The sequence below is a fragment of the Musca domestica genome, unplaced genomic scaffold, assembly GCF_030504385.1.
Source record: "Musca domestica strain aabys unplaced genomic scaffold, Musca_domestica.polishedcontigs.V.1.1 16, whole genome shotgun sequence".
NCBI lineage: Eukaryota > Metazoa > Arthropoda > Insecta > Diptera > Muscidae > Musca > Musca domestica.
Window position 1 is genome coordinate 10,373,218 of NW_026712219.1, and position 12,460 is coordinate 10,385,677.

Genomic DNA, 12,460 nt, shown 5'->3' on the forward strand with positions numbered 1-12,460 from the left:
TAAATGATTGAAACAAATATCCATACCTTTGTCCAGAATGTGGGATGTACAATATAGAAGGCTTTCAGATTCTTTTTGTATCTGGAAAATAAAAAAAGGTAATTAGTTTAAGAGTTAGATTAAGTATAAAAAAGTTATTTTTGAAATTAAAGCTATTCTATTCATCGCTACTTTGCCAGCGAAAAGTCTACCTTTTTAAGATTCGCTCTAACAATACGTGTTAGACCTTTTAAGTACTCAAAATGTACAATTTGTTTAGTTTGACAACATTTTTTTTTTCATCAAAACTTTAAACATCGTACTACATTTTCAGATTTTCAAGGTTTCATGTATTATTTAAGTTTTTTCTTTTTCGGAAAAGAAAATAGGAAAATGTTTACTTTTTATACCAAAAGACTTTCAAATAATTAATTTTGATGTTGAATTTTTCCAATCCAATTTTTCTTATATATAACCCCTAGAAATAAAAAGAGACCTCAATATCAAATTTCACAATTTCTGTTCAATCTCTTCACCCAATACCATATTTTTAGTCACATTTAATATGCATATCCAAAACAGTCTTCATCTCTTCATCCTAGACAACATAAGTGATCCAAAGTGCTTTTCGAACAATTATAGTACGCATTTGCAAAATCACCAACAAATCTCAATCCCAGATACCAACAGAGACCTCAATTTCAAATTTCGGGATTCCTGATATATTTCTTCACCTAATACCCAATTTAGTGCCACATAGTACTTTTTAAACAAATCTCAACTACAGATACCAGCAGTGACATCTATATCAAATTTCAGGATTTCAGTACTTTCCCTTCACCCAATCTTGATTCTCATGCCAAATTTCAAGTTTTTAGCTCTATCCGTTCACGTAATACCAAAAGGTACCATTTTAGAAGTATTATTTTCGAGCTTTTCGTAACCATAAAATTGGATTTTCCAAAAACCTTTTGGTACTGCACTGCATCAGTGACCCTCATTTTACATATTTTGTACAGTTTAGAACATTTTGTACACTTCTAGACCGAATTTCTAAAAACCCGGCCTCATCTAACCCCTACCCACCAATATTGGCCTACAAGCAATCTAGCTTCAGCCGTTTCGCCTGGGTGTTTATGAATCAGTGAATAAGTGACTCACTTTTTACTCCTTAATTTATAATATTATAATTAAGATTAATTTATAATATTTATTTAACATTTAATTTAACCTTCAATTTAAAAATTATGGGGAGCGCCTTAAAGTATGCTATTATTATGAAATGGTACATATGCTTCTAATGTGATGCGAAACTTTCTTTTAGCAATAGTTTTAAATGAAAACTGCGTGTCTTATTTAAAAACAAACCATGTTGAAGGAACTTGAAAAATTCCCAAAGCAAAATCCGCAGAAAAATGCCTCTCAAATGAAACACCTTATATAGGGACTATAAGTAGACGTGTTCTCTCATAAGATATTTTTTGTCATAGGCTGTAGGACCCATTATGAACTTCAATTAGGAAATTTGAAAAAAAAAATCTGGTGAATGATACCGCTAAAATCATGAAATTGACGAATATAGGGAGGTATCGTTATATGGGGGTTATAGGACGTCGAGGACTTGCATACGCGATTATTTAGACCTTTGGAGGGTATATTAACATTGTCTTACTAGTTATACCCTCCACCATACTTTAGAGGGTATATTAACATTGTCATTCACGCTATATTTCGAACGAATTTATATAAAAGGCTAAAATTTCGCAAGTCTGTATTTTGCCAGTAAGCAGGTTATGTTCGTAAATGGTCTTGTGGGTCCAGTATTTCAGATAGGCCCCATATAACGGTACCTCTCGATATTCGATATTTTGATAATTTTAGGCACATTTTTCAACAAATTTGTGTAAAAATTGGCATTTGTAGTTCATAATGGGTTCTAGCTCCGGCGAAAGAACATTGTATATATAGATCCACAATTTATGTATGGCCCCTATATGACTATACCTCCCGATAAAATACCGATTTTTGGTATTTTGATAATCCTAGTCACATTTACACACAAAATTGTTTCAAATATTGTATTTTTGAAGATTTGGTAGATGACAATCCTTGAAGTATTAAATTGTCTATGGAGTTTCTTATATAACGGCCTAACATTCTCCTTTTTATGTTTTTTTTTTTTTAATTTAACAGCATTATTCAAAAGGTCTTACTGTTCATCCGATTTGTTATTTTTGTCCTCCGCAGCCGTAATATGCACTCTGTAACAACAATATTCGGGGAAATATATCAAACGCAGCTCAGAAATACCTTTGCAAAATTTTATCGAGATCGGTTCCGATTTGGATATAGCTCCCATATATAACTTCGTCCGATTTACTTTTTATTGTACACCAAACGTTTAATGTTTACCCAAATGTGATGAAATTTGGCACATACGACCGAATTGAGTCTGGAAGCTAGTATGCCAAATTTGTTGAAAATCGGTTCAGATATAGCTATAGCTCCCATATATACTGTTCATCCGATTTGTTATATTTGTTACCCACAGCCATAATATGCAGTCCGTAACAACGATATTTAGGGAAATATATCAAATACAACTCAGAAATATCTTTGCCAAATTTTATCGAGATCGGTTCAGATTTGGATATAGCTCCCATATATATCTTTATCTGATTTCAAATTAATTTTGCACCAAATGGGCAATACAAGTCCGAATTTAAAAGATACAAATGCTTCGGCATATTTAGTCCTTCGAACTCTAAATTATAATTATAATCATAGCGTGTATGATTGAATTCTCCCATAAAAACTTTTAATTGTTATGTGGAGCTCTACTAAATTAGCAAAGTGGTGTAGGGTATCATAAAGTCGGCTCCGCCCGACTTCAGGACTTTATTTACTGGTTTTTTACTTGTTCGTATTAAATATTTGAAAAGTAGTATCCCTTTTCAAATATTTAATACGAAATTGTTTCGTCCTGCTGAAAACTAAATTTATCAATGTCTAAAGTTCTTCTATCAATAAAATTAAATCAGCAATATTTTACAATGGAAAATTCATCAAGATGATCTTTTTCTTCAAATTATCTGTAACCTTTCAAATAAATCTTTGAAGCCTAATAAAATTTTTCAAAACTCACTTGTAAGGCAATACACTGTAGACATCACGCAACCAATGCAATGATGGATAATTATTTGTTGTGGTCAATGTGTGGAAGTAAGCGATAACATAGTCTCCTTTAACGATGGGATCCAAGAGTTTTATCAAATATAATAAGGCCTGCAAAGGAATTGGAAAAAGAAAAGAGTTAATCACACACACGCACATATTGAATGAGCTATTTCATATCTCCCCCTTACCTTTTCCAAATCGATATTGTGTGCTGGGAACCATTTGCCACAAAACACTATCACTGGTCTGCCCAGACGATCAACGCCGCTCTGATATAAACAACCGATGCCGGATACCTCGCTTAGATCTTCGATTTGAGCACGATGTAAGAGACGTTCATATCTGGAATGGAAGAAGGAAAAAAACAAACAAATATAGAGTTTATATATTTTGATCTGGAATAACGTCATTTTCATGTTAACAAAGAATTGTTGTTATTATAAATAAATTGATTAACAAGATTTTAAATAGGCTACGGTTAAATGGATTTTTGCACTTCACACATTTGTTTGGAAATCGACAAATACACACCACTTCGGAAATATTTAAATCAAAGAATATTCGATGTTTATAATGATGTTAATTGGCTATAAACAGTGTTATTCATATTTGTTTTCAAACACTTTGATGTAGAATTTATTTTATTGGTGGAATATTTTACATTTTTAAAATTTTTTTTTCGGTTTATAAAATAAAACAGATATGTCTGTGCGGGATATAAAATACAAAACTTAAGGAATTTTCACCTACAAATGTTGTTGGAAATTGCATGAATTATAAATATGCAATCGCCATAAGTGGGCAGCAAAGCGCGAATGCTTTCATCATGTTTGTGCTATAAAATATAATGTATCCTCAAAGTATTCAAAATTTTCTCCAATGTTAGAAAAAAAAGAGAAAATCTTCCAAAAAAATATGATTAATTTTTCAAGTTTAAAATATTTCCACATTGAGTTTTTGCGGTGGAAAAAAATAAATCAGAAATAAATGAATTCATTTTTTCCTGACAAGGCCTGAATTAAATGCAACTTTTGTATAAAAAACAATTTTTTTTGAGCAAATGGTTTTTGTAGGGATATACTCAATTTAGAAATTTTTGTTAAGTAACTTTCTGCAGGAACAGGATCGAAATATTCTCCAGAAAGTAGAAGCCCTTTTAGAAGCTTTATATACAGATGAATTCAATTCAGTTAAAGGTTTTCTATCTCTATATATAAAAGAGAAGTGAAATAACTCATTGACTGACTGAAAATCTAAGCCCAGACGAAACGGCTGAAGCTAGAAATTTTGCATGTCTGTCTTGCTGCGTAGACGTGTAATAAGACTGAATTTTTGGGAATACCTACTAAAAGGATAAGAATAGTACAAAAATTGGACAGACGGCATAATTTAGAATTTTGAAACTTGGAACGAGAGTCGCTGATGGAGTGCCGGATAGATGCCAAAGGGTTTTATGAAATCTAAATCTAAAGTTAACGAAAAGTTCTAAAATGGTAGTAAAGTTCTAAAATGGTACTATTTGGTATTATACGAACGGATAGAGGTAATAACTTGTAATTTGGTATGAAAATCAAGGTTGGAAAATAGGTTCGGTGTATGGACATAGTTTTGGAAATATGGGCTAAGTGTGTCAAATGTACTAAATGACACTAAAATTAGGAATAATTTAGTTTAGGGTGCACGGATGAACCTGTAATTTCGAAATATTGTATTGGGTTCCCTTTTGATGGTAGGTTTGTGATAAAGAGGTGGTTTTGGAAATGTGTACTACAAATGAACCAAAAGTACTAAAAAGTAATTATTTTTGTACAATTTGGTATTGGGTGAACAAATATTGCTTGAAATATAGAATTTTGTATTAGGGTCGCTGTTCGTGTGTAGCCTGCACATATGGAGGTGGTTTCGGAAATGTGTACTATATACATGGTTGAAGAGATAGAAATACAATTCTGAAATTTGATATTAGATAACTATGGGTATCTAAGTTTGAGATTTGGCAGTGGTTTGGAAATGCGTCCTATATTTGTACGAAAAGTAGTAAATAGTACTAAATTTGGTTTTGGGTAAAGAGATGGGGCTGTTATCCTCAAATTTGATGTTAAGGTCTCTATGGGTATCTGGAATTGAGATATGGAGGTGATTTTGGAAATGTGTACTATAATTTTAAGAAAAGTATTTAATAGTACTAAATGGGCATTGGGTAAAGAAATAGAGCTTGAATCCCCAAAATGGATATTGGCAACTGGAATTGAGATATGGAGTGGACTTTAAAAATCTTTACTATAATTGTACGAAAGTACTAAATATTACTAAATTTGGATAATTTGTCACAGTTGGAGTTTGTGATTGATTTTCCAAATTAGTACTAAAATTATACAAAAAGTACTAAATTTGATATTGAGTGAATTTATGATTTCGAATCCTGATATTTTATCTTGAGGTCCCGGTTGGAATATTCCAAATCGCAATATTCCATTCGGCAAATATTGAAAAATAAGCTCGGGATAAAGTCATTAAAATTCTAAAAAGTGCAAGAACTTACACCAAAACAGAAAGACACCGCAATAGACTCAAAAGAGCTAAAGAGTTGCTTCGCTTGGCCGAAAGTTGTGAACTGCCTAACTTGGTTTTCTCCGATGAGAAAACATTCGTTGTCCAGCAGTTTGAAAATGTGCACCTTCGGTGCCACCACCATAACTCAAGCGCCAGCCATGGTGATGGTGTATGCCGCCATAACGGCCGATGGTCGCTCTCCGCTCGTATTAATCGACCATGACATCAGAATAAATGCCAAACATTATCGCGAAAATATTTTGGAGGGTGTATTAAAGCCAGCACCATCGCACTCAGCACGCGCCACCCAAGAATGGTTATAAAATGAGGTTCCTCGCTTCATTTCCAGCGCACAATGGCCACCAACATCTCCGGATAACAATCCGTTGGACTATTGTGTCTGTAGTATTTTGGAAAACAAGGTTTGTACTAAAAAATACCAAAGTGTCGATCACCTCGAGCAAGCGCTTCGCCGGGAAAGGACCAAAACACCGCAGAGCACCATTCGAGCAGCGTGTAACGGTTTCATTGGCCGTCTGAAGGTCATAAGTCGTGCCAAAGGTGACCAATTCGAACAAATCTAAACTTCTTCTAAAATTTGATGCTATTTCCGATATTTTTTTGGCTTTCATTCAATAAAATGTAAACAAAAAATGTAAAATTATGGCGTTTGACTTTGTTGCAGTTATTATGGGTCTAAAATGTAAATTTCTAGGAGTTACAAACGGAATGACAAAGTTAATATACCCTCCATAGTATGGTGGAGGGTATAAATAGGAACGTCTAACTCTTGGAACAAATCCAAAATATTAGAGTGGACTTTTTGCAGAAGAATTAGCTAACACTTGCTGGTATTTATATAAAACTCCTGGTCCTTCTAAATATAATATATTTGTTGAAGATGTATTCTTCTGAAAAACACCTATTGTAATATTCTATAACTAAGCGATTTTTGTTAAATAGGATAAGTTTTGACCTTCTAACAATGTTTTTATACTGAAAACCTCTTAAAGACCTTCTATTTATAAAACCCCTATTGACTGACTTCTTATAAAAAAGTCCTCCATATAAGACATCTTACGCCTTTAGACAATATCTGAAAGATGTTCTATTCATAGAAGAATTCTGTCTTAAGAAGAACCTTTGGGGGTGTTCTACACATAGAAGACTCCCTGAATATCCTCTAGAATTGGTGCCTCATACGATTTCTACCTCTTCTTTCTTATTTTTCGCTTAAGTACAGATATATTTGAACAGGGTGATCTACCCAGTCACATACATCCAGTTCGTAGTTGTTCGTTTGTCATTATAAATTATTTCAAAAATATTTGTTTTTTTCATCAGCTATCACACTTGAATATGCATGAATGACTAAGCCGCCTGCCTGCCTGGCCACAGTTAAAGGGACTGACTCGGGTTTTTGTTATTGATTAGCATCGATGTAATTGATCCATTTAAATATGCGATACACACATACAATTGTTATATAAGCTCCAGTAAATATAGTATAGCTTATTTTGCATGTAAATATAAACGCCATGGAAATTTATTCATTTATTTATTTATTTACAAATATGAATTCCAAATAACAATAAAAAATAGAGTAGCAGTTGACGCTCGACTCGACTCAACTCGACTCGACGTCTGCTAACTGGCGGCGGGAATGTGTACTTAGTATGTAAATGTTCCGTATTTGCAGTTGTTTGGTTTTGTTTATGACTTTTGTTATTGTTCTTGTTGTTGATATTGTTAAATAATTCATTCTAATCTACATTCATATTTGCCGCATTAAATGACAGAGTAGACAGTTTGTTTGTAGCCTTTGTAATCACACGTATGTAAATATGTACGTATGTAATTGTTTAAATATTTTTGTTTTGCAAATTAGAGTGATAGTGGAATACTATTTTAATTCAGGTGATCTTTGGGTTTGGTTTTCTATCAGAAGACCAGCTGGTCTTCTATAAGAAGACCTTTGGGCTTTCAATGAGTAGACTTTCTAGCATTCTCTCAGAAGACCTTTGAGTCTTTTAAGAGACAAGACCTTTGGGTCTTCTGTGAAAGAAGACATTTCGCTCTTCTGTGAGAAGATATTTCTCTCTTCTATGAGAAGTCCTTTTGTTCTTTTATGCGAAGACCTTTCGCTCTTCTATGAAAAGACCTTTCACTCTTCTATGGGAAGAATTTTTACCTTTCTATGAGAAGATATTTCGCTCTTCTATGGGAAGATATTTCGCTCTTCTATGGGAAGATATTTCGCTCTTCTATGGGAAGACCTTTCACTCTTCTATGAGAAGACCTTTCGCTCTTCTGTGAGAAAACCTTTCGCTCTTCTGTGAGAAAACCTTTCGCTCTTCTATGAGAAGACCTCTCGCTCTTCTATGAGAAGACCTCTCGCTCTTCTACGAGAAGACCTCTCGCTCTTCTATGAGAAGACCTCTCGCTCTTCTATGAGAAGACCTCTCGCTCTTCTATGAGAAGACCTCTCGCTCTTCTATGAGAAGACCTCTCGCTCTTCTATGAGAAGACCTCTCGCTCTTCTATGAGAAGACCTCTCGCTCTTCTATGAGAAGACCTCTCGCTCTTCTACGAGAAGACCTTTCGCTCTTCTAAGAGAAGACCTTTCGCTCTTCTAAGAGAAGACCTTTCGCCCTTCTATGCGAAGATCTTTCGCTCTTCTACGAGAAGACCTTTCGCTCTTCTATGCGAAGACCTTTCGCTCTTCTAAGAGAAGACCTTTCGCTCTTCTAAGAGAAAACCTTTCGCTCTTCTGTGAGAAGACCTTTCGCTCTTCTATGAGAAGACCTTTCGCTCTTCTATGAGAAGACCTTTCGCTCTTTTATGAGAAGATCTTTCGCCCTTCTATGCGAAGATATTTCGCTCTTCTACGAGAAGACCTTTCGCTCTTCTACGAGAAGACCTTTCGCTCTTCTACGAGAAGACCTTTCGCTCTTCTAAGAGAAGACCTTTCGCTCTTCTAAGAGAAGACCTTTCGCTCTTCTATGCGAAGACCTTTCGCCCTTCTATGCGAAGATCTTTCGCTCTTCTACGAGAAGACCTTTCGCTCTTCTATGCGAAGACCTTTCGCTCTTCTAAGAGAAGACCTTTCGCTCTTCTAAGAGAAGACCTTTCGCTCTTCTAAGAGAAGACCTTTCGCTCTTCTAAGAGAAGACCTTTCACTCTCCTATGGGAAGAATTTTCACCTTTCTATTTGAAGACCTTTCACTCTTCTATGAGAAGACCTTTCGCTCCTCTACGAGAAGACCTATCGCTCTTCTAAGAGAAGACCTTTCGCTCTTCTAAGAGAAGACCTTTCGCTCTTCTAAGAGAAGACCTTTCGCCCTTCTATGCGAAGATCTTTCGCTCTTCTACGAGAAGACCTTTCGCTCCTCTACGAGAAGACCTTTCGCTCTTCTACGAGAAGACCTTTCGCTCTTCTATGCGAAGACCTTTCACTCTTCTATGCGAAGACCTTTCGCTCTTCTATGCGAAGACTTTTCGCTCTTCTATGCGAAGACCTTCCGCTCTTCTATGAGAAGACCTCTCGCTCTTCTATGAGAAGACCTCTCGCTCTTCTATGAGAAGACCTCTCGCTCTTCTACGAGAAGACCTCTCGCTCTTCTATGAGAAGACCTCTCGCTCTTCTATGAGAAGACCTCTCGCTCTTCTATGAGAAGACCTCTCGCTCTTCTATGAGAAGACCTCTCGCTCTTCTATGAGAAGACCTCTAGCTCTTCTATGAGAAGACCTCTCGCTCTTCTATGAGAAGACCTCTCGCTCTTCTTCTAGAAGACCTCTCGCTCTTCTTCTAGAAGACCTTTCGCTCTTCTATAAGAAGACCTTTTACTCTTGCGAAGACCTTTCGCTCTTCGCCCTTCTATGAGAAGACTTTTCGATCTTGTTTGACTTTTCGGTCTTGATATTTTGGACTTCTTTGAGAAGTCCTTCTGGTTTTCATTGAGAAGACTTTCTGACCTGCTTTAAGGAGACGTATTGGAAATGATCTACTAGTAGAAGACTTTCTGATTCTCTGAGGAAGACCATCGTGCTTTTTATAATAAGACCATATGGTCTTTTATGAAAGGAACTATAGGTCGTCTTAAAGATGTCTTTTGTCTTTCTTGGAAAATACGATTTGCTCTTCTAGGAAAAGACCTTTTGGTTTTTTGTGTGAAAACGTTGTTGTCGTTATTGCTGATCTCTGAGAAGACTCTCGGGTCTTCTTTGAGGTTACCTTTAGGTCCTCTTTGGGAAGACATTCTGATCTCCTTGAAGAAAACCCTCCGGTCTTTTTTGCGAATAACTTCTGGTCATACATGAGAAGATCAACTAGTCTTCTATGAGAAGACCTTCTGGACTTTTGTTGAAAAGGCCCTCTGGTCTGGTAGTATATTTCCCCCTTTATAATTTGAAAACAAAAAACCAAACAAAATCTTTAACACTCCAGTAAAATTAACACCTATTTACAAAACAGCAACAACAACAAATATTGTGTTTATATAATTAACAAATTCAAATACAAGCTACTGATATTTACTGCATTCAAATTGAAATACTCACAAAAAGCCCAGCACAGGCTAAAACAGAGTAAATATTACGCTCCATAATAATAGCAGTCGGGACCAAAAGCGAGTACATAGTGGTATTGTGTGTTGTTTTTATTGTTGTTCAGATGGGTGATAATAAATTGCTACAACAACAACAATAAAACAATGTTTATCTAACAAATATTTAAATAAATGACACGTATTTCCAAAAAAAAACAAAACACCCAGAGATAAGCAGACTGCAGCATCTGCTGCAGAGTTGGTTGAATCAACAAAATTATGATGAAAAACAAAAAATGGCAATCCCTTCAACAGAGAATACAAACAGCATCCTCAAAATATGACCATTTTACTGGAGAGTGATAAGATCAGATGGGATGAGATGATTAGATGGTGCTGATAACAGCAATGAATAACTGTGATGAAATCTTCTGTGACTGGTGAGGCAGACACGTGGGTTGGAAATGTTGCCATCGCTGGTGACTGGTATCTGCAGTGTTTGTCCTTGATGATAGATAAAAGATTGAACAAAAGAAAACAAACAAGTAAAAAAATTAATTTCGGCTGGGCCGAACTTCTTATACCCTCCATCTTAGGTTTAAGAAAACATTAGAACCAAATATGACACACAACTATCAATTTTTAGACATATTCGTGGGAAAATGTGGCAAAAATCATCAAAATACCGAATATCGAGAAGTACCGATATATAGGGATAAAAAAAGGTGGAACTATACATACAATGTTTCACCAACGGAGCTAGAACCTATTATGACCAACAAATTTAAATTTTTAGAAAAATCCATGAAACAATGGGGCAAAAATCATCAAAATACCGAATATCGAGAGATACCGTTATATGGGGGCTATACCAAAGTGTGGACCTAAACATACAATGTTTCGCCACACGAACTAGGACCCATTATGACCAACAAATACCAAATTTTAGAAAAATCCTTGAAAATATCAGGCAAAAATCATAAAAAACCGAATATCGGGAGGTACCGTTATATGGGGACTATACCAAAAAGTGGACCTATACATACAATGTTTCGCCACACCAACTAGGACCCATTATGACCTACAAATACCAAAACCGTGAAAAAATGTGGCAACAATAATAAAAATACCGAATATGGGGAGGTACCGTTATATGGAGGCTATACCAAAGCGTGGGCCTATACATACAATGCTTCGCCACACGAACTAGGACACATTATGACCTACAAATACCAATTCTCAGACAAATCCGTGAAAAAGTGTGGTAAAAATCATCAAAATACCGAACGTCGGGAGGTACCGTTATATGGGGGCTATACCAAAGCGTGGGCCTATACATACAATGCTTCGCCACACGAACTAAGACCCATTATGACCTACAAATACCAATTTTCAGACAAATTCGTGAAAAAGTGTGGCAAAAATCATCAAATTACCGAACATCGGGAGGTACCGTTATATAGGGACTATACCAAAACGTGGACCGATATATCTCATTTTCAATACCAACCTATCTAGACACAATACAAATTATTCTGCTAAATTTTGAAGCTCTATGTCAAATAATGTGGCCTGTATTGTGATTTCAACAGGCAGACAGACAGACGGATATCGTTAAATCGACTTAGAATTTTATGCTGATTATGAATATACATACATTATGGGGTCTACGACGAATATTTTGGGTGTCACAAAGGTGGAGGGTATAAAAATAGAGGCTACAGTGCATGACAAGGCCACTCAATTAACAACCTATTGTACATTATGGGTCTGGGATATTTTTTATCTGGAGGAAATATAGTTTTAAATTTATTTAGAAACTTTAGTGACCAAGAAGCTTGCATCAAAACCCAATACCATAAGACATATTAATATGCCCGTATAATGGCAAAAAAATGAAATGAAACACCTCCATTAAATTCGTTACCCATTTCTTCGTATCTCTGCATAAAGGGTAACCCATACGATGCTTACTTTTCAAATTTTACTCATTTCGGTCTGAAAATGCTACAACTTAACCACTATCGCTTTTATGACAGTATACTGAACACAATTAGTAGTAACTGGTACCAGTCGCGCTCAAAACAAAATTGTGCTAACATTTTCCTACCAACCAACAACCTGTTCAAAGGTGTTTGAAAGTGTATCAACTATTCATTCATCATTATCGTCTTCGGTTGTATTTCAATTCGTCATCATCATTA

At 35.5% G+C, this 12,460-nt stretch overlaps 1 protein-coding gene across 4 annotated transcripts in view; it reads right to left on the reverse strand.

The window, feature by feature from the left end:
* Positions 1–12,460, reverse strand: part of LOC101894550 (protein GDAP2 homolog) — a 222,314-nt gene that overhangs the window by 9,885 nt on the left and 199,969 nt on the right. For all 4 annotated transcript variants that reach the window (XM_059120076.1, XM_059120078.1, XM_059120079.1 and 1 more), the window contains 3 exons: positions 3,345–3,498; positions 3,125–3,264; positions 27–81 (listed from right to left, as the gene is read on the reverse strand). In XM_059120076.1, the coding sequence (XP_058976059.1) occupies positions 27–81; positions 3,125–3,264; positions 3,345–3,498 (349 nt within the window). The remainder of the gene's footprint in view (positions 1–26; positions 82–3,124; positions 3,265–3,344; positions 3,499–12,460) is intronic.